The following is a 20,988-nucleotide window of genomic DNA, read 5'->3' as shown; positions in this document are numbered from 1 at the left end:
CACTGCAGAGCCGTCAGCGCCTACACTACACATGCCACCTTGTTCCTTTCTCTCCTGGTATCTGTCTTTCTCCCTTTTGTTCATGGAAACATGTGGTTCTTAGGAACACATGGTTGAAAGCATTTTGTATATTTTTGGTGATGGTCAGCCATCTTACCAGCCACTCATCTGGATTATGGTTGTTCTTAGGAGCAAGCTCATATCCTCTTGTCTTCAAACCACACCCCTGAGGAACAGTGGATGGAGGTGTACCTCAGGAAGCCGCCAATCCCTGTCCTGTCTGAAATGGCAACTTCCAGGGCTTTGGAGGACCTGGGGCAGGTGTAACTCAGGACTCATGTGTGAGAACAGTACCAAGAGTGATTCTTGGACAGTTCCAGTGCTCCCAACAGGCCCATCCTGGCCCTCTGCCCACACAAGCAATGGGATATGGGAGCAAGAAGCTGGCACCCTGTCTGTAGAAATGCCCCTGGCTATGAGAAACCCTCTTCACCTGGCAGAGGCACTTCCGTGATGAGCCCCCACAAAAGTCCGTCGAGATGGGCTCAGCTAATGATCGGCTGGGCAGATAATCGGAGGCGAGTTAATTGTGAGGTTCGATAGAGCATCTTGTCGGCAGAGATAAGTTGTCACGTTTTCCACTTGAGCTGAAACTAAATGATTGTAAAATAAGTTATGAGTGTCCTTGGGCCTGTCTGCCGGAATGATAGCTAAGAATACATTCCTGGCCCATCAGTCTCGAGCAGGCTGCTTGATATTTATGCGAGTGGAATGTTATTTTATTCTCCCTCTGGTCACGCTTGTCAGCTCCCCGAGTGAAAAGTGAAACTGCTTCTTTGACTCATACTTCACAAGCCGCAGCTCCAGAGCCCGCAGAGTGTGATCATTATTGCTCATGTTATGTATTTTGGGGGGTATGTGTTGAACACTGATGCCCGATTGGGAAGAACTAATAGCCAGCATTGAACACATAGGATGGGCCAGCCTTTCCTGGCTCAACAACCATATCTGGGGGATCCCTACACCAAAGCAGATTCAAACATGAAGTACTGAGGCACTGGATTTTTTTTTTTTTAATTTGATTGCCTTGCTTCACCTTGCTTTTCTTCTGTATTTAACCCCATAGATGGAAGTCTCTTGTCTTACTGCCTGATAATTGATACAAAATGAAATGCATCCTTCATAGGCAGTCAGGAGAAGCGGTGAGCTCTGAGGGTGGGGCTGAGGGACATCTTGTCAGGCTTGAGGAGCAGTGGGGAGTGAGGAAGCTCAGTCTAGAAGCCTCACACTCTTGACTGCTCGTATTTTAGAGCGGGGGTGGCGGGGAGGATATTAAACAGCTCCTGGGGATTCTCAAGATCTGAGAGTCAGGACATAAATACTTATGCTGCAGGTGCCTGTGTCTAGAATCTCAGTAACTAGGAACTCATCCATGTGTCCACAGGCTGCTGTCAGTCTAGCCCATTCAGGCCTCAAGCCAAGGCCACTTTCCCTGCCTCTTCTTGTCTCCGTGGCCAAATGACATGCCCCCCTTAGGATTCCCCTCGTACCCTCACCATCACTACCGTCTTCTCAGTGCCTGGTTGTGTCAGCCTTGTGCAAGTCCACACAGGCTCTTCCGTCCTGATGCCTAGCTGCAGGTCTGTTTTCTGTCCCAGCGTGCCTGGCTTACCATTTGGTCCCTCAGGTATCTGTGTGCCTTGGTTTCCCCCTTGGCCTGGTGATGAGGCAGACCAAATGGAAGGTACCACATTAACGCCTGCCCTACTGGTAGGCAAGGAAGGCTGGATGGGAGTAGAGTCCAGGCCCTGGGCCATGGACTGTTTACACAATGGCACATGGAAGATGCAGGGGGAAAGATGATAGGAGTTATCTCCGACCTCCATCTCTATATGAGCAGGAACAGCCTCTGGGCTTCCCTTGGGGTCTTGTGTCCTGTGCATCCAACAGTGACTGGTTTAGTCCCTTATCTGAAAGTAAACATAAGGCTCGCTTCCTGACTCCTGGTCAGACCCAGAAGCACTTCCATGTCTTCCATAGTAAGAAAACTGATGTTCTTTTCTACCCACACCCTCCTCATGACATGGTGGCACCTCCATCACTGAGTGTGGAGTGATTGAGTGGTCTCAATCACTGGCCCCTGAGGGGCCCCTTCACTGGCCCCAGAGTCACATTCCTTGTGTGTGGATGAGTCCTCTCTCCTCCCTCTGTTTATCTGTAAGGTTTACATGTCTGCTGCAGATGGGGTCCCTCAGCATTCTGTGCTCCTGGAGCAGGACCCAAGAAAAACAGTCTTTTATTGAAGGCATCAAGCAAGAAATTAGATAGACATTCTTTTCAGGCTTTAGAGATCGGCTCCATGGGGACAAGGGTTCTGCCCTTTATTCTTTGACAGTGGCTGGCTCAGAGAGCATGCTCAGTAAGTGTAGGCTGGTGTGAGGGAGACCCCCTCTCACTGTCAATAGATCCCATTCATGGCTGTAGTCGTTCACCTAAAAATAGCTTCTAGACAGTTGGAAACTTGCAGGACAGTGGTGGGCACAAAAGCATGCCCGTGGAGAGTTTTCAAGGCATTCTGCTGCCCCACCAGGGACCACAGGCCCCCTCTCATCTGGGCCAGCACCTTGGGCAGTCAGTTCTTCAGTAACACTGGCAAATGCAAGTAGAGTTCCCCCATGGTTCCTGTCCTGGTGAAGAGAGAAAATACAAACCCTGCATCTATGAAACTGACATCATAGCCAGCCAGTGATTCTCCTGTGACAGACACTTGTCTGCATGTGGGGAGAACCAAGCCAATGGGGTGAGGAGGGGCAGATGCTATGGGACCAGCCTCTCACAGACTTCTTCCTTATGCTTTATGCTTTCTGTGCAGAACTCACTGAGGCTTCCCATCTGAGGAGGGAGGGACAAACCATGGTAGATGCAGGAGAAACAGATGCTGCCCCTGGAGGCCTGTCCACTGAAGTGACGCCTCTCAGGGGCACTTGTGAGAAGAGCTGTGGCCAGCAGTGAGGAGGAGTGCTTTAGTGAACTGCATCAGAGAACAGCAGAAATCAAGTAGTAAAAAGGAGACAAGAAACGGTAGTGCACAGACGAGAGTTTGTGCATGTGCTCTGAGTGTCTCAGCAAGACGGTGGCATGTATTGGACAGTAGTTTAATTGCAATGCACCCCCCACTCCCACCCACCCCCCTATGTTAGGCATTACAGGACATTTATGGAAAAGGAAGCCTTCATTGCTCTAAAGTTAGCTTTAGGCTCCTCTGCCCAGTTCAGATTGTCCACACTCAGACCCTCAGAGTAGAGATTTAACATAGTAACTTAGGATAAAGAATCACTGACACCATTGCAGAGGTGTCAGTGCAAAACTAAAGGAACAGGACAGTGGGACACCCAAGCTCCCTGCCTGATGAGTGAACCCTATAGGGACAAGAGAGGCAAGGACCACTGTCAGTGGGCCTGGCACAGGGAGTGTGCTTCAGGAGGTATCTTTTGAATCTGTGCATGAAATATTTAAGAAGAGCAAAAGTGCTCAGACACTAGATAGCATAAGGGAAGCTTTAGGATGGGTGACCGTCTTGGAGCCTGGTACCTGTCCCAAAGACTAGATGAGGGCTTTGGGAAAACAGGTTGCTTGTTTGTTGGTTGGTTTTAGTGGTGATGGTTGTTGGTTGGTTGGGTTGGGTTAGTTGGGTGGGTTGGGTTGGGTTGGTTGGGTTGGTTGGGTTGGTTGGGTTGGTTGGTTGGTTGGGTTGGGTTGGGTTGGGTTTTATTGAGTCTAGAGTCTCACTATGTAGACCAGTCTGTCCTGGAACTCTCAGATTCTATTGCCTCTGCCTCATGAGTGCTGGAATTAAAGGTATGTGCCACCATGCCTAGCTAGAAGCTGTTTTAATTTAAACCCTGACCTTCACCACCACCTAAGCTAGTCTGCCAAACCACAGGCTGAAATGAGGCTCAGGACTATCAGCTAAGTGGAGTACAAACCACCCAGGGAGGAGAAGCAGGCCCATGAGCTAGAGAGCCTGGAGCCTGGGAATCTAGAAGCGGGAGGGCGGCAACATGCAGGGAATGAACAGAAGGTGGTAGGCACCATACTGTGCTGCAGGTCAGCAGGGATCTTAGACCAGTTCTTCAGTGGTGGATCCCCAGCTTCTAGAGAGTGGCCATATTCAGAAAGCAGGAGGCAAGTGAATAGGAGTCAGTGCAGGCCTTTCTGTCCTTGAACTGGTGACTCAGGACAAAAGGACTCTGAAAACTTGGGGTGGGGAGAGGTGCGACACCCATGCTCCTCTGGCCCCTGCTCAGGCTTTTGTTCTATCCCTGTACATCTGTCTCTTCCCAGTCTTCTAGCATCACTTTTGCCTTCTCTTTGGTAAAGATAAATAAACTGAGTTTCATTTATAGTAACTTACTGGGTTTGCACACTGCCTTTAAAGCCTCTCTGAAGACTATGAGGGACTCCCGGCCTGCAGCTACACAGTGTTGACTTGAAGACACTCCTGCAGGCTCTTGGTGACTCGTGCCGTGTTGTGCCACCTCTCACTAATTACAAAGTGGAGTCATAGCCATGTGTCGTGCTGCAGGGAGACGTGATTGTTCATCCTGTGTGTACAGTTTCACAGCCATTCAAGGATAAGTCTCTGTGGCTTTGCCTGCGTCAGTTTCTCAATCCTGGTACAGCAGGGTCAGTAAGGGAAGGAAAGGAAACATTCAGAATCAGAAGCTCACCACCCTGCTTTCCCTGATGCCATGTGTGAACCTGAGGTTCCAGGAATCCAGTCACACAAAGCAGAGTATTTCCTGCTTTGGGCTGGGAGGTGCACAGGACAAAACTGCCTTGACCTGCTCATTGCCGAGGCCTCAGGCCTCCAACCCAGCCACCTTGTACACAGGTGTCTCAGGAAAGACTTCATGCCTTCCACAGGAGGATGTTGCTTGTTTTTCCTCCTTTCCTTGCTCTGTGGTCCAAGTTCACCTTTGCCTTCTTTTGCCTTTTCCGGTTCGGCCACAGACACGGGGCTGGGTGACTCGGTGTGTTCCAGCCCAAGTATCTCCAGCAGCACCAGCCCCAAGCTCGACCCACCCCCCTCCCCCCACGCCAACAGAAAGAAGCACCGGAGGAAGAAAAGTACCAGCAACTTCAAGGCTGACGGGATCTCGGGCACTGCTGAAGGTAAGGGTCCTGGGCTCCCAGAGTGAGTATCTGCACTGTGGAAAATGCCCTTGCTTGTGACATCCACTGTCTACCTGGGGGCCAGATGTGGGCTTTCTGAAATGGCTCCTGCAAGCGAATGTAGATGTTTTTATTCCACATATGCATGTGGACATAGGTGTACGCCTGCACACACACACACACACATGCATGCATACACACACACATGCATGCACACACATGAAAAGTGAAAGATCCAAATGTAACTAAACTACAGAAATATTCAAAAGAGAACCAAACTTTTAAAATGCTGTTGTATTAACACCAAGTTTTGTTGGCGAGATAGACTATAGCAGAATTCTGGCTTGAGCAAAGGTTTTTTAGCCCTGTCACTCAGAACCTTTCTCTTTCCATCTACCAAGGTTTTTCCTGAATATTCTCCCAGTTAGAATGTTCACAACTGTGGATTACACGATGCTACTCCTATTAGGGAAAGTGGTTTTGTGAGCTCACAGCACAAAACAAGCAAGAAGGACCTGTGTGGCTCAACAGGCTGTCCCACCCATTTCAGCCTCCAGCCTGGGGACCCAAGCAAGATTTCCCCTTATGAGTGCGTGTCATATAACAGATGAGTGTCTAGGGCATGTCACGTGTTTTTAATTGATATTTGTTCTTCATGTCATAGCACAACTGATGGTCACATGCTTGCATGCATTCAGTTGCCCACACATGATCTGTGCATAAACACTATACGATCAAGCCAGAAGGAGCACATGCAGCTAATGGGAAGTTGGAAGGAATGTGGAAAGTGACATTTGTTGGCTTTCTGAACTTTCTGAGTCATCTGGTGGGCTCTATGCTGTACTGTGTCGTCACACAGGATGGATCGGTCCTAAGACACAAAGACAGCAGCTTTGGGAGATAGCTCTATAGTACTTGCCTTCCAAGCAGAGAGACCTGAGTTGGAGCCCCCAGATCACTCCTACAGCAGCCAAACATTGATGATGTGTATTTGTAATCCTAGCAGCTAGGTGCAGGCAAGCAGATCCCTGCAGCTTACTGGCTGGCCAGTCTAGTCTCCTTTACCAAGTTCCCAGCCCTCTGTGAGAGATTTTGTTTCCAAAACCAACAAATAAAAATAGTGTACAGTGCCTAAAGAATAGTAACCAGGGTTGTCCTGTGTCTTCCACATGAGCATGCGGGTATACAGGTACCACAGAAGCACATAGATCAGAAAATGATTGCAGTGTCTCCCTCCAGTGAGAATGGATGACGGGGCTGTACATGTTCAGAAGTCTCGGATGGGTCTGTTGAGACCCCTACCTCTCAGTTCACTGACAGTTTCTAATCAGAAGTTTAAAATTTTTATTTTTAATTTAATTTTATTTTTTACTTATTCACTTTACATCTCACTCACTTTCTCTTTGTGGTCACCCCCTCCCACAATTCTTTTCCCATCCCCCCTCCCCTTCTCTGAGTAGGTGGGGGACCCACTGGGTATCCTCCAACTCTGGCACTTCAAGTCTCTGCAAAGCTAGGCCTATCCTCTCCCACTGAGGCCAGACAAGGCAACCCAGCTAAAAGAACATATCTCACCTATAGGCAGGAGCTGGGGCTATCCCAGAAGCTGCAAAAGGATGTGTCTGTCACACAGTGGACATTTCTAAAATCAGATTGGTTGCTGTTATCCTACCATTGAAGCCCGAGTCAGGGTCCTCAGGACGCTTCACTCCCTAAGTAACAGCTGAGACAAGTCTAACGGGCATGTTGTCCTCAGAGTTCAAGCCAGTTGTGCAGATTTCTTCCTGTTGACAATCCTGTCTGGTTGTGAGACTGTGTTTCTGGGAGCTGGTAAGATGGCTTAGTGGTTAAAAGCACTGGCTGCTCATCCAGAGGACCTGGGTTTAGTTCCCAGCACCCTCGAGGCAGCTCACAACTGTCTATAACTCCAGTCCAGGCCCTTGTGACACCCTCACATAGACATATATACAGGCAAAACACCAATGCACATAAAATAAATTAAATAAATAAATTCCTTTAAAATTTAAAAACAAAAATGTGTTTTCTATTAACAATTGAGTCCTGAAGCACTGAAAACTGGTTTTCTCAGGCTGTCTTCTGCTCATGGCCTCCTCTTTTATCTGAAATACAGACAGTGGCACACAGCACGGGGCTTCTTAACCTCTTCCGGATCCATTTCCACCTGAAAAAAGAGAGAGAGATAAAATAGGTATTCAGATCTATAAATAGGTTATTAATGTATTTAAATGATTTTCTTGCATATGTATAATTTTTACCATTTGTTAAAGAGGAAAGAGTAGCTGGGGAGATGACCTAGTGGCTAAGAGCACTTGCTGCTCTTCCAGAGGACCAGAGTTCAGTTCCTGGGACCCATGGTAATTGATCAACAACCACGTGCAATACCAGCTACACACACACACACACACACACACACACACACACACACACACGTGCGCGCGCACACACAAATCATCTTTAGGAGGCAAAAGTATATCTGCATGCCAGTGAGATGGATGCTTCCTTATTTTTGCATAAAGAATTAAATCTTGGCAGGCAGTTGGAGACTACATGCGTAGAGTATCTTCAACATTTTTCAGACTTGATCAATATTTTGATTTTATAATCATCAGGGCTGGGAATGTCACTTTTCATAAATACATACTACAAAGCAGCGAAGTATATATATGTAGGGCCACTTCAGGGATTGTTGGAAATTCTGTCCCAAGCCAAAATGCATTTAATGATTTTATTCTTAGTGAAAGTCAAGTTAGCAGCTCCAGCGGAAGTCCTTAAAATCAAGCATTTTAACTGCATTTCAGATATAGACTAATTTGACACTGACATTCTGAGGAATGAAAATACTAAAAGTCTCTGTTTTCTGCATTCCACTATATTTTTATATATGAGTTAGTGTAGTGCTGTAGTCAAGAGCGGGCCAAAGGGTGGGGCTGTGGGTCAGCTGAGTAAGGAACTGCACTGTGGGTCAGCTGAGTAAGGAACTGCACTGTAGAAGGGGTCTGCCAGCTAATGAGTGGGTGGCTCTCTGTCTTCCACCTCATGATGGTAATAAACAATGACAGTCAAACGAAAGCTGGTAGTGTGCTTAGGCTGCTCACTAGAGATCTTCTCAGAGACATGAGAAGGGACCTGGAGAGGAGGGAGTGTCTCTTGCAGATGCTATGGCCTTCCCTAGAGGAAGGATAGGTGCAGAGCAGCCATGGTAGCCAGTAGTCAAGGGAGTGTCTCACCAGCCTCCTCATCTCCTCTGCCCTGTCCTCAGTGTAAGTGTACTGGTAGCCAAACACCTGAGTCATGGAGCTGCTAGTTCCACACACATCTGCTCCATGGGGCATCTTACACAACCCCGAAGAAAGAAAGCAGCCCATAGTCTTCTGTCTTTCACATGTGTCATAGACCAGAAGCTTCAGAGAGCTAAGGGCAGAGAGCTAAGGGGTGTACCATTCATTAATGGAGCCCCAGAATTCCCTGCATGGCCCTAGGTGCCATCCCCAGTCGTGTGGCAAGAGCTGCTCCTCAGGCTTCCTGAGATGTTTCCCTCTGTGATTTTGTTGGGCTGAAAGATCCTGTTAGTATTTATGTTGCTTCAGCTTCAGACATGGTGCCCAGCAAGGGCCTCAGTACAACAGAAATAGCCACTCCCGCTCCCCGGCGCACCTTCTTGGACATGCGCATTAATGCAGTCTTTGCCTCCTGGCAGAAAGAAGATACCTTACCAACTTAGCAGAACAGTTGTTCTGGTTTTAATACTGACATGCATGTGTGCAGATGCTGTGTTGAAACCTGTTGCTTGTGTGCTAATCTAAAATTTAATAGTAAGATGAATCAAGTGAACACAGTAAGTAAGGTATAGGAGCGGAGACTGTCACTTTAAAAGTTTATGTAAGTATTTAGGGCTCCAATATGGTAATTTGAATCATATCTAGTGATTATCAATGGATTTTGGGAGAGTGAGCCGCTTCTCAGGCTTTTAATTAACTCTGAGCATCAAAAGAGTCATAAGATGTGGAAGTTATGTAGTGCTTGTCCACCCCTTCAATCCTCTACCCTGCCCTGTGAAGGCTCAGAGGAGGGTCAGGCAATGTTGAAACAGCGGATGTACCCTCTCCCATTCTATGTCATTTCTTTTAACACACATGTTCACAGGTGGCACAGTATAAGCCACCATCCTCTCCCCTTAATACCTGTTCCATCCCGTGTTCATATGACCATGTGATTACCCTTCTTTTCTGTCACCAGCACTTCCTGAAAATACCTGTGGTGTTCTGGATCTTCAGCTGAGTTTAATTTGTTGAAGAAGATTACACATACTGAAAAAATTGGTTGTGCCATTTAGGTCTGGTAATCATGGACCAGTGAGGAGCTTAGAAAGGATGGGAAGGGAACTGAGCATGGTCAAGGCTCAGTTATAACAGAGAATAGTCGTGCAGGGCATATGGCTTGTACAGTTGATGCCAGATGACCGTCAAGCACTAGGTGGTCCTGACTAGTCCAGAGAGTGTCAATGAGACCCTTGCGTGGAAGCCTTGGGGAGATGACTCTGGCTTAGAAGGAAGCTGTAAAAAGCAATGCCCCTGCACTGCAGTGAGGTGCAGGCTTGGCTAGGCTGCAGTTGAGGAATATGGATTATGAAAGACTGCTAGCATCATCATCTGTGTCCCAGGACCAGACTTACAAGTGTGTGCCTGGGAAAGCTTTGGATACTGAGGAGTTCCTAGGTCTCTAATGACTTAACTGTGGGCATTGTCTTTACATTTTGATACCTTCTGGATTCCTTCCTGTCATCCAATGGTGAGGTCAAGGATCGTTGCTGAAAGGAAGCCACAGCCAGGGAGCTCTGCTCCGTGGCCCCAGGTCTGAGGGTCCTCGGTTTCACAACAGTCATGCAAGTTTGCATCAAGTACTAATTTCCCTGTTTCCCCCACGAGAAGGCTGAAGGAGAGAGAGGTTAAGTGTCTTTCTTGTCCAGGGTCAGATTGCTGGTAGGTGACAGAACTGTCTCTTGATTTTCTTTCCAGGCAAAAAGCAAGGCTTTGAGGTATGGGAAGCGGCGTTTGAATCTAGGAGTGGAGCATACAGAAAAGCCCCCTTGAATTCCTCAGATTCCACGGATAAGACCCAGGCTTTCATATAGGTCTGAACATCTAGAAGTTGTATGGCAAAGATCTTTTTTTAAAACAATCAGGACCCGTCTCAGTGTATCCAATCTTATCATACAACAGCGCCTGTACAATTCCTGGTTTTGCTTCCCCCTGCCCAGCCCCCCAAGTTCACAGAGCTTTGTGCTCTCAATGGGAATTTATTTCCTCCTCATCTCATTTCTTCAGCGCTTTCTGGTTCTTTACTGAACCATTGAGTGGTTGATCCTGAATGGCTATTAAAGGGTGACAAGGTAAGTCACCCACAAACCTCTGTTAAAGCAGGAGATGAACTGCTTGTCCCAGCTGCTCTCACCAAGCAATCAGAGGTGAGGCCTGAGATGTTGACAAATTTCACTGACTCTAAAGTGGCAACGGTGGCCTTCCACTTGGTTTTTGCTTCACTTTCACAGAGGAGACTCTGAAATTATGAATCATTTCCTTTTTTCTTCCATCTAATAATTAAGCAACCACCATGGGGAAATGAGATGGAGTGGGCACCATCGGAGACACTGGGAATTAAAATCCAGGTTGGCTTCCCCCCATCCCGGGCGTTCAAAACCTTCATATGGCACAAACAGGTACTCTAAATGGTACATACCTAGGTTGGCAAAGGAACGCCCAGGAAAGGTTTGGCATTCAAAGGCATAGCCACTTACCCAGGTTACATGTGAGGGAAGGCTCATCTGGCCTATTTAGAACTTAGTTTTGGATTTGGTACACAGTGGTGCTCATTTAATAAATCTTAGAAAGAGATCACTTTTTCCTATGTGCTTCAGCTTGGTCACCGTGGGATGATGCTCCAGCAGGTCCTTTGCAGAGAAGCTAACGAATTATGCATCAGCAGCCGATGATTGCTTTCTCATTGCTTAGGATTATCAGCAAGTAATCTGTGCGCACACAGCAGCTCTTAATCTCTGGCTGTTTGGCTCTGTTGAGTGCCATGCGCTTTGGACTGTCAGGGTAAGCTGGGGGTCCTACCTATCATGATTAGGTGGTCAGTGTGTTTTTTCTGTTATCAGAGCATAGCAAGCTCGTGGGTGTCTCTTACAGTGATGTGCATGGTGTACACATGACCGGCAGAAGTCAGGGCTCAGGACCTGGTGTGCACATGTAATCCCAGCCTCCGTGTGCTTTTCAGTTTTGTGTCATTGCTGGGAGCGGAGGAAGTGGAAGATTTATGAGGGATGATGTCACTTGTCACTGCAGGTCCTTTCTCTCACCAGCCCTCTACATGTGTACTTTTTGCTCTCAGTTTGGCAGCTGGCCTGGAAGGGAAGGGATTGTGAAGTCTCCATTGTCAGCAGCACGGAGGCGGCATCATCAGCAATCATCTTCATGCCATGAGCTCCTGAACTTAACCTATTATTGAGCAGGCTTGTATACTGGGGCAGGGCCGTCCTGACTCATTGAGTTGTACCAAAAGTCAAAAAACCAAGAATCCTACCATGTTCCCAAAGACAATACTATAATGTAGTGGTTTTGGTTCTCTGCCCAAGGGTGCCAGACACTGTCAGGGTCTTACCACCCTTGAGATGTGGGTTCTAGGAGACACCACGGGGCCCTAATGGATTCGATACCCACACACCAGATTGGCTTTCCAAAGAGAGTCCTCAGGCAGCTCCCTCCAGCTTCCCAGAGAACAAACCTGCTGAAGCTGAGCAGTTCTGAGCTTGCTGTAGACGTTGACATCGTATATTGGACACAGTTGACTCAGAAGCCATCCTGCAGGGTACAGTTCGTCTGTCACAAACACACACAAGCTGGAAGCTCGCTCAGATCCTTTGTGGAAATCAGCAGGTTGGAAGTAAACAAAGATGAGTCGATTACTGCGGGAGAAGCCAGAACAGAGGATTCCCACCATGACAGACCCGCTGATAGCAGAGGGGTTTTGGTCTTTTTGTAAGTCCACACAAGCTAACAGGGTTAGCTTCAGGACCATGCCAGTACATTGGGCACCTACTGAATGCCAAGTGCTGTGCTTGATACTGTGTGGGAACTAGTTTCCCTGAACTGGGGGACAGTGATGGAGACGGTGGAAAGCAATAGCTGGTACCAGAACATCCTGGTTGCCTGGGAGACTCCACAAAGGGACAAAATGTCCCCATTGCATTTGATAGAGCATGCAATGTCTACTCTCCTAAGGCACAAAAGTAGGGAAATTCTGTCAGGGGGAAATGAGATCAGTCCTAGGAGGTGGCATAGAGCCCTTTCATGGTCCTTTGGAGATGCCGTGGGACAGGACAAGTGATCAGTTGAAGTTTCCTGTCCTCCACCAGACAGGAGAATGAAACCATTCCTGCAAGACTTAACTGTGGAATCCAGATATGCAACAGACCTCCACACCTTGCTCTTTGCCTGGCCTTGCAGGCACTCTTCCTGCCTGAGGGACTCTGTCAGTCCATCATGCCTCCAAAGAGCCAGCGATAACATGTTTTCCTCTGCCCAGCTAGGAGCTCCTGGGTCTGCTGGATCTGCCTTGAAGTCTTCACATGCTGTGGCTGTCACTTAATTCAGTGATGGAATTGTGACCCCGGAGACCACCTAGGGAAACGCAGAGGGCTCTCATGCTGTACCCCTCTAGTACTGCTTCCTCCACAGTCTAATTCATCAGCTACTTTCTGCACCTCATCTTGCCCTGCCTCATGGGCCTTTCTCTCAAACTTTTGAATAGACCATGATGGTCCCTTCCCAAATCACAGGATCCACTGTCAAATACATTCTCAGACACCTACAAAGCCACAGCATGAACCATGTCATCCCTGTGGGTAGTCAAGGATGAGGGTCCTTCTGTTTCACAAGTATAGAGAAAGGTTCTGTAAAGCAGTATAAAGTTCCCCAGACACTGATGGGGGCTGACGTCAGAGGCTCTGTTAGGCCTCCAGGTCAGGGTAGTCTGTGTTTAGCTTTGTGCAATGTCATTTGCTTGGGCATGGACCCTGGAGGTACCACTTCCCTGGTCCACTTGTGTTTCTTTGTAACACTGTCAGGCTCAGCAGGGCCATTGCCCTCTTTGCTCTTGAGAGTGAGAAACAATCCTTCCCAAACTGGTCTCCTTCTGGCTTCTTTGCAAACATATTTCTTGCGTGTGTTTGCCCTGATTTGGTCAAAGTCTCAATTCACTGCTCAACTGCTTTGTAGGCTATTAGAACACACAGGCTTAGTCACTGACTGACTGACTGACTGACAGGGCAGTCTCTCTTACAGTTTCTTTCAAAACATAACCAGTTCTTGTGTTCACCCTCGGGATGATAATACTTGTTCTTTTTGTTGTTTTGGATGAAGGGAATGAGCATTTCAAGGGCAGTTTGGAGTTGGCAGGAAGTAGGGAGTGATTGGTTGAGCCCTCTGTCATTCATAGGAGTCCTGCTTTGCTTATTCAGGTATCAAAGACCCGGCTGCCCTAGCTCCAGTTCTGATCATGGCGACCTCTTGTTTTATTGAAATGTGTTACCTGTGCATCAGAGAAGGTGGGGTTCTGGGAGAGTTGTGCATTTGTTTACCACTCTGCAGCTGTCTCTTCCCTCTCAGCCACGCCCTCTTCTCATCTCAGACAAATAATGAGCAGCAGGTATGAAGCCGTGGGTGTATCTCCCATGAAAGAAGGGAGGGCAGTAGAAACTTCTGCAGCCGTTGCCGTGTGCACGCACACAACTTAACCAGGGGGTTCTTTAGCACGCAGGAGATGGAGGAAATTGGCCATTTTTCTGTGAGGTAATGGGCTTTGTGAAATATGAAAATCTATCAAATGGTTACATGCAATGACTTTATATAAGAGTTCATGAAGAGCGCCCACTGCACACAGTTTAATTCTATGTAATTTTTTTTAAGGGGGGAAAAAGCAAAGGGAAATGTTTTAGTTTCTCTTAAGCTGATTTCTCTCTGCTTTTTCTTAAAAGTGCCTTTCTAGCTGCCACCCAGTGATGTGATCATTATCCGCCACCTCGTCGCCCTGCCGCCTCTGCATGCAGTAAAACACAAAAAAAAGAGAGAGAGAAACCAGGGGAGCTTGTGAAGTATGACTCCCCATCCCAAGACTCATTGCCCACGATTCGTACCGCTTGACAGTAATGATCTTATTACAGCACTGTGGACCTTGAAGAGATTCCGAGAGGAGAGTGAAAGGACGGAGGCTCGTGTAATCAAGTGGCGCTGAATATTCCACGCGTTTTTGATCACATACTGATTGGGCACAGTTTTAGCCCATCTTCTAGTCAATTATGCATGGCCCCTGTGCTCCTCGGATAGGCAGGAACATTGATGGCTGTTGTCTGGCTTTGGCAGGCAGCCAGGAGTTTGAAGTGCCTCGCGCATGCACACCGTCTTCAGGATAAGTGCTTTTTAGTTGGAATTGATTACCTTTCTTGGGGTTTTGCTTAATAGCAAAACTGCATTTGGAGAGGGCTTCAGGTGAAAAATGGCCGATTAGCCATTTACAGCATCCGAACTCCTAGTCAATTTTTAGGCCCCCTTCGTTTTCCGTCTAATTTCTGCTTAATGATGTAATGTTTGCTAATATGTGGGACACCTCGACGTGTCTGCCTCCAGGCACACATGTTGAGCATGCTGGATAAGTTCAATCACATGACTCCCTCTTTCAGGCCTCCAGGCAGATCCCAGCTTTAAGATGATCTGTGGCTCAGTTCCTGTGGTCTCCGAAAAGGAACCCAAAGACACTTTCCTCTGTGGGTGACAGAAATCAGTTCTCCTTGCCGAGGCTGCCTCCCTGTGAGTGATGATGTTGCCCTTGCTAGTTTGGGGTGCATTTTGTTGCTTTTTGCCACAAAGGATTTTTGTCTTTCTGGCTTTGTCTTGGAGTCCAGGCATATTTGAAAGGATGGAATGCTACAAAAATGTTGTGTTCCCTGGTCTGAAGATGACGCAAACAAATCATTGTATGTCTAGGAGACTGAGGAACCAAGAATTTTGCTTCCTCCTGTCAAATTCTTAAATCTGATTCTTGGCTTACATATAATTCTAGAACTATCAGGAAGGAAAATTTCAATGTTCCTTTTCATGGTTTTATTCGAGGCCACAAAATTGGACACCACAGAGTAAGCTATCCATGTAGCACATTCTGGAAAATATTTTGAAGTCACTAAAAGCATGGTGTCTGGGAGCCTCCAGTCACAGAGCCTGATGTGTGGACTAAGCCGTGGCTGGCTCTGCTGGGCATTTCAATAACTTGATTTGACTCTTCCTAATGAGATAAATTGGAAGCTTTGTTCTACTTGATTTTCATTTGGGTCTTTCATGATATCTGCAGGTGAAGATTGCTTTCCTCTCCAGTCAGAGCAGTAAAAGCCATGATGTACCTACCCTAGGCCCAGCACCCCTACCTGCTCTGAAAGAATCCAGACAGTAGAATAACGTCCTGTAAGAATTCTGAAATGAGCCACAACATGAGAAGTCTGTGTTGACATTCTGTTATTGGTGGGGTTGCAGATAGCTGGTAGACTTTGCTGGGTGCCAGACACTGCTGTTAAAGGAGTTGTGTGTGTCCTGTCATAATCCCTGGAAGCCTGCGAGGCAGGTGCTGTTACTCCTGTTTTTATAGCTGAGGAAACCGAGGGTCGTAAACTTTAACTAACTTGCTCAAGGCCACAGACGTAGCGAGCTGCACCTCGGCTTCAGACAGAAGGGAACGCACCAGTGGTCTGCTTACTGCTTGCAGCTGCATCCACAATGACCTTCCCTCCTTGGGAAGGCTGTATTTGCCCTTTCACTTCAGAAATCACCTTGCCTAACACTCCTGTGGATTCAGTTCATACAAAGGAGAGGCCGACCAAAGGAATGTTTCTCCTCTATTTTAATAAACTGGTATCTAACCTCTCAAAAATGTAACTTGACCCATGACTGTGCATCAGCAGATGAACAAAATAAGGGTTATTTCACCTCAGTGGGTGAATCCAGTTTCCAGGATTAAAAAGAATTAGAGAGCCGGTAGACCCGGGGGAACAATTTGCTAAATGAATACAGAACAACTCTCATAACTATCTTGGAGTTCCTTCCAGTCAGTCATACAGTTTGAGGTCTGTTAGCTATTTTCTTGATCCCTCTTAGCATTACATTAGTCTTCCAGACACTAGTGCTGTGATCTGAGGTAGAAGATGTGTGTGAAGGATCCGCCTGGCTGCAGGGAGCCCCCTTTGCACATAGGTTGCAGAAAGCTCCTCCTATGATGTAGTGACTGTCAGTCTTCCTGAATGCCTGAGTGTATTTGGTTGTCTTTGGCTTATGGGTGAAGACTGAAGATAAAGTGTCCAGCTCCTTTCTTCACTTGCCATCCCAGGCGTAGGGATGGGACACGGAAGTGTTTTACCCATGTTTGTCAGGGAATGGCTTGGAATACTAATCAGCCAATTCATGGGAGGAAGGAACAGACAACCTCAAACCCTACCCCTAGCCCCATCCCATCAGACAGGATTCCTCTTGTCACGATTGGCTCCAGTCTGCCTATAACAGATAACTGGGTTTCTTCTGAGGGTAAGAGTTACTATCCCTGAGTTTGCTCAGGGTGGGGTCTATTCCAAGTTCTTCTGTCAGAAAAATTTATTATTTGCCTGATGTAATTGTCATCTCCAAGGCTTACTGCCTCAGTGTGCTAACGTAAGCCTAGTCCTGGAAGCTTCTAACCTCCATATCTATATATCTTACGTAGGCCTGGACTGTCCAGCCTATGACACTTGCTGTTGAATAAGCTCACCCCTTCCTAGTTCTTTGTGATCTCTGTCTGGTTCAACCCAGCTATTCTAGCTCAAACTCCTCTCCAAACTGACTGATTCAGTCTGCTCCCGCCCACCCCCCATTCCCAACCCCAGCTGCCTCTTCTGAATTGCTCTGCTTGGCCTTATACTAACTTTGGCAATATGTTCTAATCTTGTCTCACTCTCTGGCTCATTCTGTTTTTACCTATGCCTAGATTGTCCTCTCTTCAGCCTGTCTCTGTACAACTCCCAGTAAAACTTCTTCCTTCCTCTCTCCTCTACCCTCTTAAGTAGCTTCCCTTTCCTGTCTCTTCTCAAGAGAGCTATGCATATCTATTCTGTCAAAATGTTCTCTGATGAGCCATTTTTGTCTGCCACTCAATTAGACATCACTTTCACACATGGATGCATCCCACTTCAAACTAACTTTACCTTCATTGTTTGGGATTAAAGGTGTGTGCTAAGGGTGTGTCTGTATTCCAGCCAGAGGGATTAAAGGTGTGTGCTAAGGCTGAGCCACACAAGTAGAAAAAGGTGTTTTGTTTTGTTTTGTTTTGTTTTCAGTAAATAACACAGTCTTGGGGTTCACAGTGTGACCAGATATCCTGCAACAGTTGAAGGCAAATTGAAAGGCATGAATTTTTAGGCCATATCTAACTCTTGCTTTTATTTCAGAGCACTAAAAATATACCTTGAGTACTCTTCCCTATGAAGACCCGTGAATCCGCTGTAGAACCTTGGTGGGGGTTACTTTCTGTAGCAGCCCAGGTCTGCAGAGATGCTATTAGCTGAGAGAGAACCTGCTGTAGTGATCTGGTCTCCAAGATGCTGGAGTTGGGGGGAAGCCCCTGAGGAAGGGGGGGTTGGGTAGGACAGGGGCATGGCTCAGTGTGGGGTCCAGGCAGCCACACGAGAGACACTTCATCCCTAGGCAGCATGAGCAGTTCTTCTGTGAGACTTGAGGGCACATGCCTGACCACACACTCCAGCTCCAGCATTTGGTCTAGTGTCCTTTTGAGAGCTGAGCCCGTGTTTTCCACGTACCGCTTTCTCCATGTTCCCCTCAGTGTGAGGCTGCTGACTGTGCATGTCAGTGGCACTGGCCCCAGTCACTGCACTGTAGGGACCCTGTGACTGCTGCCTCGGTGCCTCATTGGCCCAAGTGGATACTCGCTCACCCTGAGCATTAGCTCCTTGCTGTCCCTCTCCCTCCAGCCAGGGCAGCCCCGTCTCTGCTGTCTGCTTTGTGTGTGAATTAGCCATTTTAAATAGTGTCTGAAAGAGGAAGACACACTCATGCATCTTTCTGAATCTGGGTTCTTTGGCTTAGCATACTTTGTTTGATGTTGCTGCATCTATATGCCACTTTTCCCCTTTTTATCAATTTTATCAATGAAGTTTGTTCTCTAACAGTATCACGGATGTGTGTGATGCATTTCATTCACTGTTACCCACCCCTCTCCAGAGCCACTTTGCCACACTCTTGTCTTTGAGCATCTTGAGTTGGATTTGGTTTCTGGACTGAGTTGCACTGTTTCTTTCTCTCCTTTGATGGATACTTGGGTTGCTCCACCTCCCAGTGGGTGTATGTGATGCTATGGTGAATTTCAACGGATGGACACCTGTGAATGGCCGAGTTCAGTCCAAGTCACGTGGTAATTCTGTTTAGCTTTGGTGGAACTGCCAAATTCTCTCTGTTCTTGACCTCAGTCTGGCTTTCCTTGGTCGTGTCTAGTATGGAACTGCAGAAGCTCTTGTGTTAGTCTCCCTATGGATTATAAATATTCCTGTCTTAAAAATGTTACAGATGTACTCCCAGGTAGCAATGGGCCTGAAGAAAACACCCAGGTATTTGTAGGCAAAGCCTGCCTTCCCCCTCAAACTGTGGGGGTGGGAGGAGGGGGAGGGAGAGAGGGAGAGAGTCGGTCAGTCAGTTGAGGCCCCTCTTTGCTGCCGTGTGGAAAATGGAAACCAAACTCTGGTCTTTCACGAGAGTAGCTAGTGCTCTTAACCACTGAGTCATGTCAAACCCTTCAAATTCTCCTTTTTATTAGGCTTTGGATTCCAACTCACGGTTGGTTGTCTCACCTACCCTTCTTAGGTTTCTATTGCTGTGATAAACACCATGTCTAAAAGCAGCTTGGGAGAGAAGATTTTATTTCATCTTGCAGCTTACAGTCCATCATCCAGAGAAGTCAGGACAGGAACACAGTGGCAGGCTTAAAGCATTGGCTGTGGAGGGATGCCACCTTCATGCCTAGCTCCCCATGGTTTGCTCGGCCCTCTCATACCAGCCATGGGCCTCCTGCTTAGGGGTGGCACTCCCCACAGTGGGCTGAGTCCTCCTCCCGTGTCAGTCATTAAACAAACAAACAAACAAACAAACAAACAGAATATGCCCTCACAGACTTGCCTATGGGCCAGTCTGATGAGAGGCATTTCTTACTTGAGGATCCCTCTTCTCTGATAATTCTAGCTGTGTCACATGGACAGAAAACTAGCCATCACACTAGAAACATTCCCCAGAGACTTACATAGAGATGTATCTGCTAGACAGTTCTAACTCCCATCAGGTTGATGGCCAGAGTTAACCACCACACTTAATTGCATTGCCGTGACTAGCCTCTGGTGATTTAGCAGGACAGATATTTTTTAAAGAATATGTGCCTCTCTTATTTCTCCATTCTTTAAGGGGTCAACATAAAAGTATTTTCAGTACCCTCTGCCTTCTTCATGGTCTGCAGCCATATCCTGGTCCTCACAGGATTTATGATGTCCAAACAACATGGGAAATCAGAAGGTTGTATAGTTTTATGAAATGGGTACATAGAGCCATTCCATGCAAGGCAGTGTGCACTGAATACATGTATCACTCAAGCAGTCTCAAAGAAAGAAGCAGAGTGCAGAAGAGTTTTTAAGTAACTTTATCCCACCTGGGGTGATCTTTGGAGCTTGGTACAAATGGCATCAGAGTTTCCAACAGTTGGAAAAGTGGCAAGCATCTTGTGGCTGTCAATGTCTCTGTCAGTACTCAGAAGATGAAGCTCTTACACAAGGTTACCTTGTTTCGCGGACAGTTAAGACATAACAGTCTGCAATCCCTTAGTCTATTGACCAACTTTCTCTTTTGCTGCTGTGTGTCCTGTAAGGGTTTTATCTTTGCTCATTAGCCTGGCTTTAGAAAATGCTTGCTGGGCAGTGGTGGTGCATGCCTTTAATCCCAGCTCTTGGGAGGCAGAGGCAGGCAGATTTCTGAGTTCGAGGCCAGCCTGGTCTACAGTGTGAGTTCCAGGACAGCCAGGACTACACAGAGAAACCCTGTCTCGAAAAACAAAACAAACAAACAAAAAATGTTTAACCTCTGGATGTCTCTGGTAATATGGACTTGAATCATGAAGCAGCCAGCATTGCAAAGCTTCCAGATTGTTCTATCATGGTTCAGGTGTGCATGAGTCTGCTCAGCAACTGTACTCATCTTCTAGAGGGTCTAGCCTGTGTAGACAGGCAGGCAGCCGTGTAAGAACAGGGTACAAGGCAGCCACAGCAATGCCAGGAAGATGCTTTCAGCAATGGCTGGGAGCCTCAGCCAGGAGCCCTGCTCCACCTCCTTCCTGCTGAAGTAACTGGCAAGATTCCTTGAAGTATGCATACAGATCTTATTGGCCAGTGTGGATGAGCATACACTAAATAGCATTGGCTCATACTTCTTAGGGTGACTCCCAAGTTTCTCACAGTACCCCAGTCTGAGGCCGCATACCTATGACACAGCAGATAAAAATGTGGGCAGACAAACTGCTTCCTGAAGAGGTAGTTCTCTCTAAGGCCCCTGGGACTCCCAGTATGTATAGCTTGAAAATGAGTTTAGTCAAGAATCTCGTTCACAGATATGGGGAGTACACGTCTGTAAGCAGCAGCTGGGGGTTATAAAGGACACCAGCAGTTGATAGACA

The 20,988-nt window shown here is 47.2% G+C and overlaps 1 protein-coding gene across 5 annotated transcripts in view; it reads left to right on the top strand.

Moving 5' to 3' along the window:
* Agap1 (ArfGAP with GTPase domain, ankyrin repeat and PH domain 1) overlaps positions 1-20,988 on the top strand; it is a 436,006-nt gene that overhangs the window by 326,715 nt on the left and 88,303 nt on the right. For 3 of the 5 annotated variants that reach the window (XM_028755317.1, XM_028755316.1, XM_028755319.1), the window contains one exon: positions 5,014-5,175. The exons of 1 other annotated variant lie outside the window; for it this stretch is intronic. In XM_028755317.1, coding sequence (XP_028611150.1) covers positions 5,014-5,175 — 162 coding nt within the window. Of the gene's footprint in view, positions 1-5,013; positions 5,176-14,230; positions 14,908-20,988 lie in introns of those variants that run through there. One more of the 5 variants, XM_028755320.1, reaches the window with a different exon arrangement.

Source organism: Grammomys surdaster, unplaced genomic scaffold (genome assembly GCF_004785775.1).
Source record: "Grammomys surdaster isolate TR1022 unplaced genomic scaffold, NIH_TR_1.0 126059, whole genome shotgun sequence".
Lineage (NCBI taxonomy): Eukaryota > Metazoa > Chordata > Mammalia > Rodentia > Muridae > Grammomys > Grammomys surdaster.
This window is presented reverse-complemented; position numbering and strand designations above follow the sequence as displayed.